General features: G+C 40.5%; 1 protein-coding gene across 1 annotated transcript; it reads left to right on the top strand.

Moving 5' to 3' along the window:
* The first annotated feature begins 1,697 nt into the window (after positions 1–1,697).
* tent4b (terminal nucleotidyltransferase 4B) lies at positions 1,698–21,345 on the top strand. The gene is made up of 12 exons (XM_077564431.1): positions 1,698–2,199; positions 11,272–11,395; positions 12,264–12,310; positions 13,586–13,706; positions 14,748–14,855; positions 14,927–15,055; positions 15,651–15,864; positions 16,135–16,261; positions 16,885–16,988; positions 17,751–17,965; positions 18,924–19,064; positions 19,437–21,345. The coding sequence occupies exons 1-12, from the start codon at positions 1,742–1,744 to the stop codon at positions 19,584–19,586; spliced, it is 1,938 nt and encodes a 645-aa protein (XP_077420557.1). The 5' UTR covers positions 1,698–1,741; the 3' UTR covers positions 19,587–21,345.
* Positions 21,346–21,656: the final 311 nt, after the last annotated feature.

The following is a 21,656-nucleotide window of genomic DNA, read 5'->3' as shown; positions in this document are numbered from 1 at the left end:
GTGGTTAGTTGAACACACAACCAGAAATGGCAATTTTGTTAAGCAAATGCTAATATACACTACATAATACGGACAAAATGCCAATAGGTGACCCTGTTTGATGTCAGACAATAGTTGGATTGCAACAGTATTTTTAAATCACATGTGCAATGTTTTTACTAATTGAAATGCAAACTCCTATTTTTTATTTAAGGTTTCTTAGATGAGAAGAAAGAAACTACAGTTAGCATTTAAAGACTAGAACTGTGGTATTAACCCCCCCCCCCCCCCCAATTGATACGCCTGCAAGCTGAATTTTCACGCTATTTGTGAGTTCACAAACCCCTGAGAACAATATTGTTGAGAACTCCCGAGTGATTCACATGATCAATCTGGCTCTTGTCAGGTTGACCGTGGAGCAGGGTTTCAGAAACACAACCTCAAAATGGCTTGCTTTTACTTTGTTAGGGTTGCCAATTATATGGATTTACAACAAATACACCAACTATATTAGTAATAGAGTTGATGGAAGAAATAACTATTGACAAGGAATACAAAGTAGGAGTATTTATAGATTTGAAAAAAACATTTTGATACCGTTTACATTAACATATTACTGTATAAAATGGAAAGATATGCAAAGAGAGTTGTAACATTGAGCTGATTAAAAAATGATAATGCAAATAGCAGTTCATAAATACAGTATGGGTAATATATTATCATGTCTAGACATTTACTGTGGAGTCCTACAGGGGTCAGTGTTGCGCCCCTTATTTTGTGCATTAATATTTTTATGGTATAATGATCTTAATGTTTTATTTTTGATACAGTAAATAGTAAATCAACCAAGATTGGCAAAGTAAAAACATACAAAGATCAGTACTGTGGTAGAATTAAAAGTAATCTAAGCAAGGAAACGGAACATAAGATGTTACATGTCAATAATGAATTTAGTCTGTCAGAGTAATATTGTGTTTTGGGGAAGTGTTGACAGACATGAACGGGAGTGGCTGACTGATATGTGAAAACTGTCATTCTGGAGAGTAAAAGAGGACATAACTTTGTCTCCTTATCTCGTTAATTATTGTCACCTCTCCATACACAATAATGAATGATAATACTGTAAACCAGTGTTTAAACTGTTCATTGCAATATATATAATATTGTACAATTGTAGTCAGATGAGATAGATAGATAGATAGATAGATAGATAGATAGATAGATAGATAGATAGATAGATAGATAGATAGATAGATAGATAGATAGATAGATAGATAGATAGATAATATCGCTTCTAGTTCCAACACATCTGGAGGGTTCACATCAATCCGATATCGTTACGTAACGAGCACGTAAAAAAAGGCATTACGCTATTACGTGACACATTATCCCCGCCCACCTTTTACTCGCGCATGCGCACTGTGCAGCAGCTCGGCTAAGCTCCGCCATTGAGGGAGTTACGATTCTGAGGAAAGGGTCAGAGAGAGTGAGAGAGACGCTCCATCGGTACAGCACGGTCTCGCGGTCCCCCATGGGGTTATAAAAAAGGTTAGCAACCGTAGCAGGCACCGGTAACAGTCTGCGGTTTTTCTCGTCGCCTTTCTGTGCTCTACCGCCGTGTGTCGACGCAGCCTCCGAGGGACAAAATTGGAAGAAGTACTGGGGGGGGGGCAAAGCGAGGCGAGCTAACGCTAGCTGTTCACGGGCGGGTGGGGAGGGAGGGAGGGGTGGGGGTGGGGGTATTCTTGCCTACTCTCGTTTGATGGATCCGCGAATCGCCTGGTTCCAACCAGAACAACGCGGACCCGCCAACAACCTGTGGATGCAGATCTGGGAGACGACGCAAGGGCTCGGCTACCTGCAAGTCAACAACAGCTTCGGCATCCTGAAAGCGAGCCTCAGCGCGGCGTCAGGAGCCGTCCTCCTCGCAGCTGGGACCGGGCCGTCCGAGTCGACCATGACGAGTCCCACCAGCGACGGCGAGCTCATGGAGCAGCGGGACTTTTTGCCGCTGGAGACCGGCAACCGCAACCATCGGGCGGCCGTGCCGAGCAGCAGGGGCCCGGCCGACGGGCACCCCAACAAGAGGAAACGGGACAACAAGGCGAGCACTTTCGGATTCAACGCTAGCCTCTTGAACGGTGGCCCCAGCTCGGAGGGCCGCAACGTGTACGCTGGCACGCCGTGGAAAAGCAGGAACTACTCGGAAGGGATCGTGGGGTAAGAGAAAGTTTGTGTTTTGTGGGTGTATTTAGTCAGTTGAGGGCCCAAGGCCAACTCAGTCAAGGAGCCTTCCACATCTGTATATTGCAAATATTTTTGCAAAAAAATGTCCCATTTGCTGAGTTAGACACATTTTGGCTTTTGGCTACTTTTCATCTTCAGATGAAAAGTCACTTGGGTCACGCTCCACTTTATCTCTACTGCATCCTTCTTTGCTGACACTGACAGCAGTGCTGCTGCGACTGGTCAAAAATATTTAGTTTTACCCTTGCCTTCTCTTCTTGTCTGCTCTGCTGGGATAACTATCTCCCCCCCCCCCCACAAACCGACAACTTATTTGTTTTCCTTGTGCATTGCAAAGATGGAGTCATCCATTGCATGAGAAGGGAAAGGGCAGTCAAAATTAACCCGCTTTTGTTTTCAGTACTGATGTGCAATATAACTTTTTTTTTCTCAGACCAATACTAGTTTGATTATTCACTATATTTAATTGCTCACTGATACAAAGTACTTTACTTGAATGCTTTGCTGCACATTAGAGCCTGCCCATGCTTCCATGGGGCCCAAGCAAATAAGCATGGGCCCTAGCAAATTTAAGTTTTGGGGCTCTCTCTTATTGTAGGCCTAAAAGGGTTAATCAAAAATGACTGAACATTGGCGTATTTTAATGTTGGATTAAAAGTCAAGTTGTATTCTACTTCATTTTCATATCTACTAATTTACACCATTGTATAGTAAAAAAATATATAATAATAATTAATTATGCCTCAAAGCTATACCATAATGTGCAAAAAAAAGATTTGAAATAAATTACCCAAATTTAACATTCATCTTTGTTATTCTGTACTTTCTCAATACTCCAGGCTTTGTGGTCGTGGGGCCTTAAGCAGGTGCTTAGTTGGCTCACGCCTTGGGCCAGCTCTGCAGCACGTGAACACAACGTGCAGTCGTGCACCCAATGCGACCGAGTCCGCCCACTCCACTCCATAGTTGACACACTAGTCACATGATCCACCCGCTTAGAACACACATGCAGTACATTTCACGCAGCATGTGTGGAGGTACTTCGGGCAAATCTCACGGGCCCTTAACTCGTCGGTATGCATGTAAAGCAGGGGTGGGCAAAGCATGACCCGCAGGCCGATCTGGCCTTCCTTGTCATTTTATGTGGCCTGGCGAAAGCTTGCCACAGTTTTTCCTTGACTTATGTTCAAAACAAGCGATAAAAATTGTGATAACCAATTGCAGCTGCAATTATGTAATATGATTGGAGTTATTTGGGTTCGCATGCAGAACATTTTGTGGGCAACAATAACTTGGGTTTTTTTTTTCCCAAGGGAATATTTCCCAGCTGGTGATCATTATAGTGCTTGTAGTAAAAAGTGTTTTACTGTGCTGCCTAAGGCACAGTAAAGTAAGTCACATGTACAGTGTATATATAGTAGGACGGCATGTTACTCAGTCACGGTGTCAAACGCGGCGTTATGGCCTCTGTGTCACCGTATACTACAAGTGAGTGTGTGCACACTCTTGGCATATTGTTGAACCACAGGTGCTGCACCGCGTGGGAGGTCAAATTGACGAACAAGAATTCCCATAATTACATTTTTACAATTTTATTTCTGTTTTATTATGGTTTAGTATGTTTGGGGTTGGGGGGGGTCGTCATGATCATGTTGTCTGTTTCTTAGCAGGAATCACACTCGCTGATCCCTTAACAAATTGTTAAGTTGACATTAACACGGACTGCTTTCGTAAACAATCTTCTCTCTGTTCAAGTTGTGTGTGTGCGTGTTGTGGAAGCAGTGCACATCAGCACTTCCTGACAAATACATTTAAATGACAATAGTTGTTTAAATGTCAGTTGACTGTTACCTTACCTTAGAGTCTATGTCCGTATTCCTCACTGATTTTGGTGGCACAACAGAAGAGTGCCAGTGATTGTTAAGAGTGTGATGAATAATCATGGGAGGGAAATGGAACTTAAAATGGCTTAGGGAAGTTTCCGTTTCTTGAATACAATATGATCAGTGCTAATAAGTATAATAAAAAATCTTTGTTGTTGTTGTTTTTGTTTTGTTTTTAAATAAAAAGCTTTTTATGACTGATTCTAATCTGAAGATATCCGGTTCCATTCAATACTTCAATTCCACCATTTGAGAGCAGAAACTGCAATTGTGTCACTTGAATCATGTGGATATACAGTAAAACCCAGCCCAAGAGCTTAGAAGCCGGTGCTTATTTGAGATCTGTGCTTGTTTTTGGACTAACTGAGTCTCTCTTGTGCGCCTTCTTATTGCATTTTGTATTGCAGAGAATAAATTCATCTCTATGTGATTTGAGGTTGCGAGCGGTCATAAATCTGCGGCCCATCGCAGCATATGATTTGTGTCCTCCTCGCAAGCACAGGGCGAGAGTGAAGGTGGGCGTACGTCTTGAATGCATTTTTCCTCCTCGGGGACCGTCTACGCTATATTTGGACATGGGAGACAAAGGCATGTGCTTATTTGTTTTCCACACTCCCCTTTCTTGTTCTATCTCTTTCTCTCTGTCACGCTCTCCCTCCAACTCTCTCCAAGTCCAACCCGTCTCACAGCGTTGACATGCTCTGCACGGACTTGACTTCCGCAAACCCAATGCAGAAACCTGAGCCCTCTTTGTAGATGTCCAATCAGGGGAGTGTTCCCACCCCTATTTTTTTCCTGTTTGGTGTAGCTCCGTAGTTTAGCTGCTTTATATGGATTCAGGAAGTCGGCATAGCCCAGGAGAGCTTCTCACATGAACTGTGTTCTAGTCGGCTACTGTTGAGCAGGTCCAAATTAAGGAACTTCCAGCACACACTAGCACACGTTAACTCCTATTTAGTTTTTCCCTGTAGAAAATAATGCCATACTTTGCCCACACCTGATTCACCTCCTAAACTGGCAGTTGAATCCATTGAAGCCAATGAAACGATTTCTGGTGACGCTGGGCTAATTGTAGCAAACTTTTAATCACTTAAGCGCCCGTGGTTTAATTGTCAGCACAGCACACCCAAATGTGTCAATTACTAAATACTTAGTGCCTTTCCTATGTGGCGTAACCCTGTCCGCCTGCATGCTTTTGCTGCCACCCGGTCTCGTCTGAGATGCACGTGCGCGACATAACTCAGGACTCCCGTGTGGCTCTTCCATAGCGGATAAGCCTACATGTGACCCGCTCTGATACAGCGAGCAACGTTCGCACTTTTTTGCTCAAGCGGCCGGACACATGCTGATTGTTTTCGTGTTTTATTGCCCACTAGAGATGGGGCATTGTAATCGATGAATCAGTCGTAAAGAGCGTGTGAAATTGAATAGTCATGTCTTGAAGCAATTGCAATGGAATGGAGTGCACCGTGATGTGCATTTGTTCTAGTACTTGATGAAGGACAACGTGAAGCCTGCTAACATTAAACACAGTATGTAACAAAACATTAAACTTCGTCTTTTTTTTTTTTTTACAGAAATAAAATAAGGGTCATAATTCCAGTGCTGTCTGAAAGTTGCTGATAAGGTAGACATGAGATTGATAGAAGCTACTGTACATTACTTGTTGTAAATAAAATAATTTTCGGACCTAGGGAAATGGAATTGGTCGGATAACTTCCTGTGTTATGCCTGAGAAGACACACGGCCTGTGTGTCAGGGAATTCCCCACTAATGTCTGTCTTTTAAATCAATCTAATTGTGGCATGCGTTGTCTCTAAGAAAGAGCACCTTGTTCATGTGTTAAAAGGGTTGGGTGCTGCAATTTTACAGGATCTGTGCGTTATGTTTTCCGTAGCCTACAGTGTGAAGTTGAACACCCGACATTCACGTCCGTTTTGTTGAAAGAAAAAAAAGGAGTATTTTTTTTTTTTAATACGTCACATTGTCCACTTATACTGAGATCATCTCATATCTGATTTCCAGATGTCGTGTCCCTGTGTGAAAATGCACCCACCTTTCCTGGTTTCTGTGTGTTCTGCATCTTCCTTTATGGCTCTGCAGCGATTTTTCTCCGCGTGAAATAGTCTTGTGAGCACATGGCCAGTGAGGCTACTTGTCATGGCAACAAATGAAACTCTTTGCACATCAAGTGTGAGGTTGCAGCTTATTGCGACTCCCTCCATCCATACCAGCACAGAAACATGACTCAGCAATCTCCCTTTATTGCTGCCATTAACTTTTACAGTAGAACATGGATACGCTAGATTTCCATTTTGGGCCTGAGAGCTTGGATAATGAAATGAAATCAGGCGCTGATAGAGGAAAACGGTCCCAGACTGATACCAGTAGTCTGAGAGCTGGTGCTATGTGCCCCTGTGGCCAACAATTAGCACCTCGGATCTGTTCATGGATTAAACATTTATGAATCTGCCATCTGTGAGACATAGACACCTCCTTGTCTCTTGTTTATGCTTGTCCTGTTTTTAAAGGAGCAGCGTGCCATGTACGGTTCTTTCACCTCCGAGTCTTGGTTGGCGGTCTCATGTGACACTTGCGAGTCTTTGGTCGCAAAGGTTGGCCCACATTGGTCAAAATAGTGTCATGACGTACAGCAAGATGAGGTGACAAGAAAGTAAAAGACTCTGTCATTAGAGAATAGAGTGGACAGTTGGACACTTTTTATTTTTGTTTGCATATGCTTTTTTTTTTTTTTATAGATAAGTATGTGTGCCTGCGCAAGTTCATCGTTAACACAAGTTTGAATGTTGTAACCTTTTCCATTGTTTACAGTCAACGGAAACACAAATACTTCATATTTTACTTTATGACCAATTTTCAAACTTTCGCCTTTTCACGCTCCAGAAAATCTTTGTTAGTTCGATTTTTCGGTACAGAACATGTGGTTGGTGGAAGTGTGTTGAATTCCCACACGGAACTGGTGAGGGAGAGGAAGTGGTACTACCTCAACATTTTGACTCCATAAACAAACACATTGCAGCTCAACATTTGGCGGCCGCTATGGCAAGCGATTTGTTTTTGGTAGTATGTCAGACTTGTTAATTGGTATGAAAGAACATCACATTTAAATTTTCCAACCCTTCCAACTAAAATTTTCTCTTGTGCGTTCTTAAAAAGAAGACAGTGTTCATGAGGCATTTTCAAGATGTTTTATGCTTGCTTCCTTCCCTTTACCATAACCAGTGTAAGACAAATTGCCACCTAAAAGTACTTACCATGATTTTTCGCATCTGATTACAGCATTAGTTATCAGTCAAAAACAATCTTGCAAAAACTTCCGTCGTGGAAACCTGAATGGTACCCAGCAGTGTGCAAATCTCAGCCAAGGCAAAACAACCCCAATATGAATCCACAGTAATTCTCTGCAATGTTTCACACAAGTATTTTTTTTTTCTGTACAAAATTGGCACCGTGAGACATGCTAACATTTGCAATCAAGTGGATCATAATATTGTTTTGGAAACACCCGCTCTACTTCCTCCAGGAGCACTCTGGCTTTTGCAAACGATTACATAACCTTACTATAATCCCAGCAAGTGGGATTAATCGTATAAACGGTGCCGCGGGGCCACAGGACCTGTAATTCAATCCCGAGAGGTTGTGTGGGAGAGGAGGCTTTCCGTGGCCCGGCCCATGTACCGGGAAATGAAACTTATGAATGAAACTTAAGATACAGTTGTGCTTTGTTGACTAAGACGCTATGCTATTACTTTACTAAAACCTTTTATTAATCAAAATAACATTTTGATGTGTTGTTTTGTTTTCATGAATACATTGAACGAGCAACATGTACGTTTGCGCTGTTTATTTTGGCCCCAAAAGCTACAGAGAGCTGGCTGTGTGTAGTGAACATGCAGAGTGGAGCTGTTGACTTTCATTTAGCGTCAAATGAAACTTAATGGTCCTGTGAGGGGAGGCTGCATACTGCACTTTGCACAAGGGAAAGACAAAAAGTAAAAAAAAGGATTAGTCATTACATTGGAGCCCAGCTCGCAATTTTGGACTATTTAAAGCAAACAAACATAATCGCTATCTCAGTGTGGTAGTTAAAATGATTTTTACCCTTCAAAATGGGCTGTTTTTAGTTTTAGATTGTTGTATTAAAGGAGACATATAATGGAAAATTGACTTTTCCTTCATCGTTAATGTCTCTGGGGTGCCTGCCCAATCGTGAAATGTGAAATGAAACGAGATAATAAATCTTTTGTTTACTGCCTTCAAAGGGGAAGTCAAATAAAAAGTCAGCTTTAACAATAATGTGTTCTTTCTTTGCATTCCAAGTACCGGTAGTTTAAACACGCTATTCTGATTTCTGATTAATATTGTGTTTGTGGAATATGAATTAAACATCAAAATCCACCCGTTTTTATCCATCTCAGGGGGCAGCCATGTTGTCACTTGGTGTTGACTGAAAATGACATCACAGTCAGTGTCTAAGGTCTCAGCCGTGACGGTCATGACCTGACCTGAGCCCTTAGACACTGTGATGTCATTGTATCATTGTGTATATGATACAATACAAAATACAACACAGAAATTAAGCAAATTGTCTCCCGTCTGGTCACTTTTTTTATTAATAAAAAAAAAGACAACAAATAAGTAATGAGGCGCATATTAAGTGTAAATAGATGTGATGGGTTAAAGGTCAAAGTGTTTTGTTTCCATGCACCTGGCCAGAAATAAGGGTATTGTTTCTGGTGGCTTTTGAGCACACAAGCTCAGCTTTTTAAAAGAAGACCTATTATGCATTTCTCCCCCCACCCCCTTAAAAATTAAAATTAGTTCCCAAGTGTCTTCAAAAGTCTGTGACATTCTTTAGTCAAAATACGCGACGCATCAAGAATTACAGCACACTCAACATCCAGTCTATATGAAATCAAAACAAATTTCTGGCTCATGTCTGGCTTTTCACAGACCAGTACAGTTTTTGTATCCATGACGACCTGGGTTAGGGATAGGGCGTGTGGCTACTTGTTCTCAAACATCCCAGAGTCTGAAGAGGAAAGCGAGGGCCTAGGAATACCAAGGGAAAGCAGTAATTGTATTTTCATTGGTGTAGGCAGCACTTCATCATTAAGCAGCTGATTTACATCTGTCAGTTTGTATAGCAACTCCCCACACCGACAACATTTCTGAACTTTGACCTATGTGTCACTTGTCAGAAGATAACACCGATAGCTTTGACTTGACAGTGCTTCGTTGTAGTGCAGCACTTGAAAATGACGGATGCTCACCTTGCCTAGATTCCAAGTCATGGATGGAGATACATGGTGTTGGACCATTACCATGTAAATGAGCCATCTATTGATCTTGCAATTCAGAAGGGCTCACTTACAAACACATTTTAAGAAATAGGTAGTTTACAAAAGGCTTACTTGGTTGTTTTATTTCACTCTTAATGGGATTTATATGTCGCCTTAAAAAACATTCCACTTCAAATGTGCTTGTACCAAGGATGTATTGGTCTTGTTTGACATGAATGAGGAAGCGACGCAAGGCATATGTAGCTTTTGTCCCTCCTCTATGCAGTCGAACAGGCTTCTCAGTTCTGAAGAAGTGGATGTCAGAAAATGGTGTTGCTTTGAAATCTGATGAGTTGTCAAACACGGGTCTCAGTCCTGTTACTACGTCTCCTCTAGCCTCACGATCCACAAGTGAGGGACGGCGAACTAACGTTACATGCGGTATATCCTGTCGCAATGCTTTTTTTTCTTCTTCTTTTTAAATATGTTTTTAAGAAATTTTCTTGAAAACTTCTTGGGTGGTGGCCAATTTACTTGGGTGGCCCGCCCAAGTATTAACATGGTGTGGGAAACACTAACGGAATCATAATTAATATTTTGAATTAATGCATTTCTGCCCCATCAATTTGAAATAATGCTGTTTTTAATAGTACAAAAATACAAGTTTTAATTTCCATAATTTTGAGTTCATGCATTAACTCTTTGACTGCCAGACGTTTTCAGAAAAGGGATGCCGTGGGTGCCAGCCGATTTTAAGCATTTTGACTGATCTTTCAAGGTCCATAGAAAATTATGTGTTTGGACTATGGAAACACACATACTACCAAAAAAAGATTGGACTTTCATCAGAAAAAAAAAGTTTGTTTCTACCTTATTCCGTTTTTCAGTAATCCACAATAAAAAATGGTTAGTTTCACCTGTTTTGAAACAAATGTCTTTTAACGTCTTTGGCACTCCTCCATAGGATTTTACTAAACGTTATTTAACGTTTTTGGCAGTCAAAGAGTTAATGGACAAAATAATTGACATATTAGTCAATTTACTAACATTAAAAATATTCATTCATCGTTGCATCCCCAGTTGAAACATACTTAGATGATGAATCTGAATGGGTTCTTCCTTACTCGTATCCAACTTGTTGTTTTGCTCCAAACCATTCTCAAGCGAGTCCGCAACCCACTGATATGAGTCTCGCTGGGATTGTTTATGGCTCTTATGTGTTTTTGGAGTGGTATTCCAGTGCCCTGTTTTTCCAGCCGTGCCTCCGTTTCCGCGAAAGAGGTCGCCGTATGCGGGCAGAGTGACCCGTTCTCAAGGACGCATGCCCTCGGCCCTGCAGCGACATGACACCGCTGGTGGACCGCAGCTGGGATTTCTCATTTTGATTGTTGCTTGGTTGCTAAATAATCCCCAGGCCTTCGCCGTGTGTCCTCCTTTGTCATATGTGCACATTCCTCTTTTGTTTTTACTAATTATTAACTTCCCACAATATGAGTAAAGGTCAGTCCTTATGAGCATTTGTGGCTTTCTCTGCTGGTGCGGAACATGACCCGTTGAGCAATTTTATCCCTGACACTTTAGCTCAATGTGCACGTTAAACTTTTGTTTTGCTTTTTCTTTACTTCTTTTTTTCCCCATAGTTTTTGAACATTCTTCATTATTGTTGTTTTTATATTCTACAGCATTTAAAAATCAATTAAATTACAGTATTATAAAATAAAGCTTCCTTGCGTGATCATTTGTCATGATGGGCTAGGGATTATAATTTTACTATTAATGGACTATTTATGGTTACCGTCATATTTGACTATTAATAGAATGTTTTTAATAGTATTTTTATTTTTTTTTTGTATCGCCAGGTTACATGAAGAGATCAGAGACTTCTACGCGTACATCTCGCCACGGCCGGAAGAGGAGAAGATGAGATTGGAGGTGGTGGACAGAATTAAAGGCGTCATTCACAACCTTTGGCCAAGCGCAGAGGTATGGCTACTCCACAATCTCCACTTGACTATAACGCACCATATTCTCGTAACTTACTGCTTGTACTCCTGCTACCCCTTTGAATAAAGTTAAGACAAACAAATTCTAAAATTTGTCAAAAATGCCCTTTTGTGCAGTAACGAAATAAAGTGCAAACATTTAAGAAGTAAAACTCGAGCTTTAACAAGTGTGTGTGTGTGTGGGGGGGGGAGGGGGGGAGCTGAATATATATGTATATGAATAAATAAAAAAATATATATATTTATATATGTGTGCAAAATTCTGAAACCACACTCCCGCTTCGACACTCCGATAGAGTTGGCACACCCCCTACACAACACAAGCCAGCAAGTCGCTGCCGCACACACGCTCGGGTAGGCAGGGTGACCGGTCGGCTGGAGTTCATTCATTCATAAATACAGAGCTGCAATCGGCTTAGGAACGTACGTGCTCACACAAACACTACATTTTTATTCAAGGGGTTTAAAGGAGGGCTTAAATCTATTTATGTTCAGCCAGCAGCGTGTTGCTCAACAGGAGGTTTAAAAGGTGGAAGGTTGGACGAGATCAGTGGCTTAAAATACTATTTTTGTCTTTATTGTCGTTTCTGATTTATACAACACGCTCCTCGTAACAGGAAATGGGGGGTGGGGCTGGGATATATTGTAAAAAAAAAAAAAAAAAAAAGTTTCTCGCACCACACCTGCGGGATGCTTGGAGAACGTCTTCTGTGTAAAAGTGATTTTGGGAAAAATAAACTGGTCTTTTATTTCCAGCTGTTCACGTAATTGACCAATGTACGTGACCAATGTTGCGCTGTTTGCTTCTATTGTGATGAATAGGGTGCATTTATGTCTTTTCTCTGTAGGTGCAGGTATTTGGAAGCTTCAGCACCGGCCTTTATTTGCCAACAAGGTGAGTCACGAATACTGTCATTATAATTTAACCATTATTAAGTGCACAACTTTCTTTGTTTTCCTTTTTCTGAGATTTAGTTTAAGTTCATTAATGTAATTCCTGATTATCAGTCCATTCCCACTCTTGTACATAAAAGCTCAACCCCTTTGAAATGTGTTGCGAACCAACGCAGCACCCACTGAGAAACCCAAACAGTCTTAGTATCTATTGTCTTGTAGTTTGGTCTTGTAATAATCTGCCAATTATTGCTGTATTTCTATAATAACCTTTTGAATTGGATTGTCACTCGACAGCACTTAAACTAAAGCATTAAAATGCTTATTTTGTCAAATAAAGGATTCACCTCTAATGTCTAGAATGTACAAAAAATGTAAAACTAATCAAGTATACTCGTTTTTCAATTCGTAGCTTTCCTACAAGTTAGTTAAAAAGTTAACCGAGTCTACCTCTTTTATGTCACAATTTATCTTAGTTTACACACACATTTGCATTAAAGGATTAATTGCTGAGTCCATTTGAACTCTGTTGCCAACCAAAACAGCAGCACCCACAGAGCCATGTAGACAGTCCCGTCAGTGAATTAAAGGGCTGAGTTACTATGCAGGGTTTCCGCCAGCGTTTTATTAGCCTGGTGGCTCGCTCAAATGTTTTTTACCTCACCTACCAGCGCCCATTGCCAAACGTCTCACAGTAATTGCTGGATGTCGTAACAGAAGACGACCTCCAATTATGGTTCACTGCTTGTCGATTTTCGTGCGCACCCCCCGGCGACAAATACGTTTCGGCGCCAGGTTTGACAAGTTTTGTGGGGGAAATCCTGATTATTATCTTAGGTATGTGGAGATGGCGCTTTTAACGGCAATTAGCGTTCCAGGTGAGGTTTTGCTGCATTGCTTTCTTTAACTGCCTTGTTAATAAAAAATAATAAACGCCATTTTCACTTGACATGAATTTTATTGTATCGTTAATGCGTACAAGGCCTCCCTAATACACACCTCAACCCATCTGCAGTGTGGTCAGGAAATTAACGGGAAAACTTCAAATTATTATTTTTTTCTATTATAATTGTCGCCCTTTTGTACTGAGCAGCCAAGATAGGGAGGTATCTACTGCTTTTCATTGATGCCTTTATCACATTTTGCTCTCGAATCACAAAATTATATATACAGTGTGTGTGTAATTTATAATTGTTGTGTTATTTTCAAAGTGAATTTCCACTACATTTGTCTCTAAAGTTCTGAGTGTGTTGTTTTCATTGTGTGGTCTCCACAGTGACATCGACTTGGTGGTATTCGGGAAGTGGGAAACTCTCCCCCTGTGGACACTGGAAGAGGCTCTTCGCAAGAGGAACGTGGCCGACAAGAACTCTATCAAAGTTCTGGACAAAGCCACGGTGAGCGTGAACACACTCGTGATACACATTCTCTTCTCTTTTGTAAATCGAGAACTGAGAAGTTGTCAGACAAGGAAACCCCAAGGAACGATCTCCCAGTCTAATCGTGCGGTGATGGCGTTGCTTTGCTGGCTCCACTTGCAGAACATTCCATCTCTGTATTTTACAAGCGCTCAGTTTTCCTTCCTTGGAAAAGGAGGAGTGAAGTTGACATAGGCGAAAATGTTTTTTAAATTTTTGTTCATCTTTGCATAGTGAAAGTTTAAAATACTTTCTGAATATACCACAACTAGGTGATATGGCTTTAAAGGGGAATTCAACCCTAATATTTTTGTGGGGGGATGTTCTACGCAGCCCCACTAGTCTAAATATGTTATTCAGTTTAATATTGCGTTAGTAGAATATGAAGTTAAGCAGCAAAATCCAGCCGTTTTTATCGGGGGGGGGGGGGGGGGAGACATTTTGCCGCTTGCTGTCGACTGATGATGACATCAATGTTGCTCAGGTCTCAGGTAACAACCAATCACAGCGCAGATTCAGAAAACAGGTGAGCTGTGATTGGTCGTTGCCTGATCCCTGAGCAACATTGATGTCATCTTCAGTCGACAGCAAGTGGCAAAATGGCCGCCCCCTGAGATGGATAAAAACGGCTGAATTTTGCTTCATAACTCATATTCCACAAATGTAATATTAATCAGAATGTCATGTTTAGACTAGTGAGGTCACATATAACATATTATTGTCAAGAAATGTTTAAGGTTAACTTTCACTTTAAAATAAAATCCCAGATCTTCCCCACTATAAGAACATTTAAAAAAAGAAAGACTGTTTTAAACAAATTTCCTCTTTCAGTAAAAATAATCTAATGACAATAACATTATTTGACACCCTGTACTTTGAGAATCACTGCAATATACGGTCGTCCTGAAGTGGAAACCAACATTGCGACATAACCATTATGTATGAATGATATTATTATTTTACAGTTATTATTATTATAGCTATTTGGTTGTCATTGTCCTTGGTGTCCTGTCTTCCCAGGTGCCCATCATCAAACTGACCGACTCTTTCACGGAGGTCAAGGTGGACATCAGCTTCAACGTGAAGAGCGGCGTCAAAGCGGCATGCCTCATCAAGGAATTCAAAGAGGTACTGTTGTTTTAAGTGACCCACACTTTGATGGCACTTAGATGTGTCAACACCATATTTATTGTGTGCAGAAATACCCCGTGCTGCCTTACCTGGTCCTGGTGCTCAAGCAGTTCCTCCTGCAGAGGGATCTCAATGAGGTTTTCACCGGCGGAATCGGCTCCTACAGCCTCTTCCTCATGGCTGTCAGCTTCTTGCAGGTGTGTTAACGCTGCATCACGCTAGTACAGGGGTTCTGACAGGGAAGATATATATTTTTTAAGGACCCACTCATTATCCGAATGTCAATTAAACGTAACAGGGGTTTTCCTGTCTTAAATTGAGGCAGACTATTCAAATTACAGTAATTTCCGGACTATAAGCCGCTACTTTTTTCACTTTTTCACCCTGCGGCTAATACAAAGGTGCGGCTTATCCATCAGATCACAAGGGGAGAGCATCAAGTAGAGCAAAACAAACAAGTGAGCCCAAATACAGTAGGAAAGGCAGAACGAGAGCGAAGGCAATTTGCGCCCTTATTATGGAAAAGAAAGTAGCGTGAACCCGGTGCAGTAACATTAAAACACCTGCGGTTTACAGTCGGGTGTGGCTTATAAGTGTAACAAACTTGAGTATTTCCTAAATTTAGCTAGCGCGGCTTATAGTCATGTGCGTCTTATAATCATGTGCGCCTTATAATCATGTGCGCCTTATAGTCCAGACATTACTGGCTTGAACTAACACATTTTGCATGAGATATTTACATGTATATTAGTTATTCAACATTTTCGTTTCTTCTTGTTCTCCTTCCACTAGCTCCATTACAGAGAGGACGTTTGCAGCCCCAACATTAACTTCGGTGTGCTGCTCATCGAGTTCTTTGAGCTCTACGGACGCCATTTTAACTACCTGAAAACAGGCATCCGGATAAAAGACGGCGGCTGCTACGTGGCCAAAGATGAGGTTCAGAAGAACATGATGGATGGCTACAGGCCCTCCATGCTCTACATCGAGGACCCGCTACAACCAGGTGGGAATGTATTTATTATTAACATGCTGCATACTTTTACACCACAGTCTCCACTTTGCTGCAGTGGTAATTTTTCTCATTCCCCTCAGCCTCCTCTAGAATCAAGTTCCATATTCATTACAGCATTTAAAGATAATTTTTTTAAGAATGACCAATAAAAATGAATGCTAACATTACTTACCCCATGGATGCTATAGTATTTAACTCCACAGTTTTCACTTGGCTGCAGCTGCCCGTCTTCTCAAATAATAAAACCATATTATCCCACAGACAACGACGTTGGTCGCAGCTCATACGGTGCTATGCAGGTGAAGCAAGCGTTTGACTACGCCTATGTGGTGCTCAGCCACGCCGTGTCACCCATCGCCAAATACTACCCCAACAACGACACAGAAAGGTAAGGGCATCTCATTGTCTCTGGCAAATAGTCCTGTTTTTTTTCATATTCAGTTTTGATGGCACTAGTGATGGGAATGAGATAAAATATACTTATGAACTCATTTGCTCACAAAAACGTATGAAAACGTTTTATTTTAAATATTGCCATGGTCCCAAAATTGTATTTATACGTTTGTTTTTTTTGTTAGAGCATACAGAAGGCTTTGATGCTTTGATACTTGTCCCTTTTAATAGACGCCATACTACTAGTTGCTAGGCGTGTGGTCCACTTGACAGACAAATGATCGCCTCCCTCAAATAAGTGCTTTACTTTTCACACCAACACAAAAAAGGGTCTTGACTGTATTGTGTCTTTCATAGGTTATTGTTCACACACAGACATTACAGACACATCCTCCTAAAAAGTTCAATACTGAGCCCATTTGATCTCTGTTGCTAACCAAAGCAGCAGCACCGAAGCACAAATGTGTCACTACTAAATCTGTTTAATGATTGATTTTTTTACCCCTAAATGTTACTGCCTGCACTTCTTGCAATGGGACTTTAAATACTTTCCATTCCATTTTTGCATGCTCATCTTTGGCGTTGTGATGTGTAAACACAGTTGTTCCTTACTCGCAGCATACTTGGCCGAATCATCCGCGTGACTCAGGAGGTGGACGAGTACAGGGAGTGGATCCGAAAGAACTGGGGCAGCCCATCCCAGAAGGACCTGCCGCTCAACCGTACGTCACCCAAAACAAATGTTCACACTCTGACTCAACCAGGGATGTCCAATTTTTTTCCACTGAGGGCCAGATAGAGAAATCTTGAAGGAAGATGAGAGTGGACTGTCAACTCACAACAGATGCAGCGGTGGCTTCTTGGGCCCTAATAAATTTTGGTGGCATTTATAGCTTTGGCCTGATCCGAATTTTAAGGGAGAGGCTGCGTGAATGCCAAAGGGGATATTATTATTTTTTCTTCTTGTAGCAGGGAATTTCACACTCGGGCGGTGTCGGTAACACAACTGATTTCAGCTGAACAGTGTCAGCAGACGGCTCTAGTTTATCTATTTGTCTTTCTGCATTGCAATATTTAACCAGGAAAACGACATGGCCCCAAGATAGAGACTTTAGCGACAGACAAGGAAGGGTCGAAAAACTCTGGTTTAGTTTTAGTATTAGTGTTGTCTCATTTTAAAGTTGATTTTTAAATTGTATTGTAACATAAAATTAAAGTGCTTAAAACTTTTTTTCTCTTTACATTTTTGGCTGCTTTAAAAAGTGTTTATAAAATGTATGATATCTTGTAACATTCCAATTTTTTGTTTTATTTGCATTTTTAACCTTAAAAAACTGTGCTCTTTTTTTTCTCGTAACATTTTGATGCAGGTCACATTTGCTTTTATTACATTAGAATAAGCAGCAGGACAATTTAAAACAGAAATTGACTTTGCCCTAAACACTAAAACCTTGGCTCATTTATCCCTTTGGTGCTTATTTCAGGAAATGACGTGACATTGTTCGAGTCCCAACAGCTAGACCAATGCAACAACAACGTTCCAGATGAGGATGATGAGGATGACGACGTGGTAGTGATCTTGCCGACGAGGACCAAAACCTCGTCGTCTAACTCGTCGTCGCCATCTCCTTCCCTGCGCTCGTCGCCGTCCTCTTCCCCACTTTCGCCCTCCACGACGTCCTCCAGCTCCAGCGACGGGGTCAGTTTTTCATCTCGACACTCATATTCTGGGCCTTTATCATGAAAGTACAGTGGGACATACTCAAAACTCATGTGCGAACATCGCTAATGAATTTTGCTCCTCATAACTAATGTAAATGAAATGAATTTTATGTGTACACGTTTGTAATTTTCAGTGTTGGAAAAAAAATACAAAAAAGTCCTAAACTTGGAACTAAAACATGGAGACCTTTTACCAAAAAACAAAACAAAAAAACAAAAGATAAATCAAATTAAGTCCTGAAGTTGAAACAAACAAACTGCAAAAATAGGGTTGTTTTTCCTTAGTTTTTTTTTTGTGTGCCCTAAAAAAAAATCTAAATCATTATTATTATTATGTTGTCTTCACACAAACAAACAAAAACACTGTATGGTTGGTCCAAGGTTTAAACGAACATGGCGGCATCAACAAAAATAGGGTAGTAATTATTATTATTTTTTAAATATATATATTTTATTTTACTTTTCACTGTTTTAAGTGGAAAAAAAATGGTTACAAAAATAAGGGTGATGTAAAATACAATGGTGAGTTAGTGACATTTACATGTTCATATTTTTTAGCGCAACAACAGGGCGACATTCATTAAATAAGAATCATATAAAAAATATTTTTTGTTGTTATTTTAGGCTGAAAAAAGGTGCCAATATCAGGTAAAATAAGGTTTTTGTATTTTAATTTACCAATTTGTTTCATTTTGAGTTTTATTTTTTGGTTACTAAAATTCAGGTAAACAATAAATAAATGAAAAACTGTATTATTGTGGTGACAAGGGAGAAACATTCACCACATCTGTACCTTTCTTTATTTTATTTTTATTTTTTTTCAAGTTTTTGGGGAAATTCTCTTGAGATCTCCAATGAAATAGTCAATTGTCTGAACTGAAGATAGAGTCCACTTTGTACACCAGAGTTCTCATTGTCATTCTGTGTTTTCCCAGGACTCCGACGGCACACCGTGCAAGACGGCCAAGCAGCAGTCTGGCCGAGCTGCCAGTGCTCACAGAGAAAAGTCGGTGACCAATCACCGGACGCAGAACCGCACGACCAGCACTCCACCCGCGGGCAACAAGGGAGGAAAGGTGTGCTCCACTAACAATACATCTTTTATACAGCAACGTAGACCTGAAAGAACACTCAGAGTTTTTCAACAATTTTTAATCACTATTTTCTGTAATAAAGCAAAGTAGGCATGGTGCTTCTCCAGTGCACTAGATTCACTAAAAGCTCACAATGGTTCTTTGTTTGCAAAAAATACGTTTGCCAGAAACTATTAGTATGTGCGGGCTAGTGAGTCGCGCTCATTATGCTCAAATTCCTGTGCGGATGTTTTCATATCAAGCTACACCAGCGCCTACAACTTAATTTGTTGTCCTTTTTTGTTTTAAGTGTGATTGATTCAGTGTCTCCAGGCAATTTTCATACATCTTCTCCCCCCGCCATCTACCTTTCAGGCCCGCTCACAGCACAAAGGCGGTCAGCAGAACTCCCCCCGCTCCTCTGGAAACAGCAAAAGTCACCCAAGTAACCGGCCGCACCACCAGGGCAACGGCAAGAAGAGGAAAAATGTGAGGGACTCTGCACCAGAGGAACTCTGCAGATAGGGAAGTCGTTTTGGTTCCCCGCCCCACCATGACTCTTTCAAGGAGGAAAAAAAAAAAAAAAAGGAGAACGAGCAGTTTTCTCTCTGTGAGCCAGCATCCTTTTGTTCTTTTTGCCTCTAGCGCCTCCTGATGTACGGGAGAGGAATCTTCCCTTTTGGAGCAATACGCCACAGACTTCAGCTGTTGGAGGGAAAAAAGTTTCTATAAGAAGGAAAAAATTATGGAAACTGCTTCAAATGTACAAAAAAAAAAAGAGGATTTTTTCTTTTTAATGACAGCATTGAGGTGTAACTTATGCATGATTTTTTTTTGATGATTTTTGTTATGTCGGAACAGGTCATAGGACAATTTCTAGGGAAAAAACACTAAAAAGAAAAAAATAAGAAATTGTTTCATAGGATGATCTTTTTACAAAACAAAAAAACAAAAAATACGCCCACAGCTTTTTTCTTTTCTTTCACGGGTGTCTCGTTGCCATGCCAACATGACCAATCATCATCATCAGCATCCCTCTTTTTACTGTCTGTGTTTGTTAACCTTTATGGTAATCGCACGTGTCCATATATGTCAGGGTTTCCCCACAAATGTACTGAAAATGCAACATGCTGTACATAAACTAAAAATACTAAACACAGCAAATAAAATGGACGATCAATAAAACGGCAACTATTTTGCCACGGCCCGACACCATTCGGGAAACCCTGCCTTATAAGGTGGAGTTTAAGCTGAAGTTACACGATTTTATTGAGGTATATGCATAAAAAATGTGTTAGCGATACAACTGTGGAGACAAACTTGTGGATTTGTTAAATGTATTTATTTTTTTATGAATCATATGAATATAGTATATGGATATATGGATAAATATATGAACCTTTTGAGGAGGCTATACGTTTAGATTCTGTGATGTTGGGGAGGTTTAATCAGGTACAAGTACAAATATTTCTAATTATTATTATTGGCAGTTGTGACCAAGTTGACAAGTGTGAGAGACCATTTTACGAGTCATGAAGTTTTTTTTGTTTTTTCCCCCCTCTCTTTGTTAGATTTTAATATGTGGCTGGTCTACTTGAGGAGAAAAAAAGGGAGGTTACATTTTTGTGTGTGATTTGAGACATCATTTTCCCAAACATGCTCACACAAAAATACAACACAAAATCATTTATCACTACAGCAACAACGTTTGCCACGAAAATGTGTTTGGATGATCATTAAAATACCTCAACGCCCCCCCCGACCTACCCCCCAAAAAACTGAGAAAACCTGGTTTGAAGACACCCCCCAATTCAGTTGGCTTTTGTCATTGCAGGGCATCTTCTAACCTGTAGGTGGTGCTACTACCCCACTATGAAACCACGACCCTTTGGGCTTGTACTGCATTTAAACTTTGAACCCCATTTCTTTGAACATTATTTCCATATCAATATCCAAATTACAGCCAGCAAATACGGACAGTCTGTATTTCCCATTTAAATAAATCTTGGCAGCCATTTGCAGTGCAAAACTATGTTTAAATGCAGTACCTAAGCAATTGTGGTATATAAGGAAATAGACATGGTTATATTAATAAACAGTAGGATGGGACAAAGTTGGGGGTGGGGGGGCATGGAAAGTTAAAGGGCCAATTGTGTAAAGTGTGAATGTCCTGAAGCGAACACAAACCTTCCTAGATGTCGAGGAAGGCTCCCAACTGTACCGACTGTATCGTCTTTGCTGCTTTTCACCAATTTCATGCAATAAAAACAAACAACAAACAGTATCATCAGCAATGTGTGCTTTGTTCCTTTTATCTTATGTAGTATGTATGCATATTTATTAGGCGCGCAATTCTCGAAACGATTCGATATGCGGCCGAATCGATTTTTAAACATCAATTTTTTTATGTGAATATTCAACAAAACCTTTTACTTAGGGTTAGGATTCACACATTAAGCATGGAAGAATGTTATATTAAAGGAACATTAAGCCTTAATATTTTATTTCAGTGCTGATCAAACATGAAACAGACTGCAACCTGTTTGTTAAATGCAGTGGCTCAGTTATAAATTTGAATTTTCATATAAATCTTAC

Source organism: Vanacampus margaritifer, chromosome 4, assembly GCF_051991255.1.
Source record: "Vanacampus margaritifer isolate UIUO_Vmar chromosome 4, RoL_Vmar_1.0, whole genome shotgun sequence".
Lineage (NCBI taxonomy): Eukaryota > Metazoa > Chordata > Actinopteri > Syngnathiformes > Syngnathidae > Vanacampus > Vanacampus margaritifer.
The sequence above is the reverse complement of the archived record's forward strand: the minus strand, read 5'-3'. Positions and strand labels throughout refer to the sequence as shown.

Excerpts from the sequence above, each read along its gene's own strand:
- tent4b (XM_077564431.1), top strand. The coding sequence starts at position 1,742 with ATGGATCCGCGAATCGCCTGGTTCCAACCAGAACAACGCGGACCCGCC. Across the intron at positions 15,056-15,650 it reads TGGCTGTCAGCTTCTTGCAG|CTCCATTACAGAGAGGACGT; the intron begins GTGTGTTAACGC and ends TCCTTCCACTAG. Across the intron at positions 17,966-18,923 it reads CCTCCAGCTCCAGCGACGGG|GACTCCGACGGCACACCGTG; the intron begins GTCAGTTTTTCA and ends GTGTTTTCCCAG.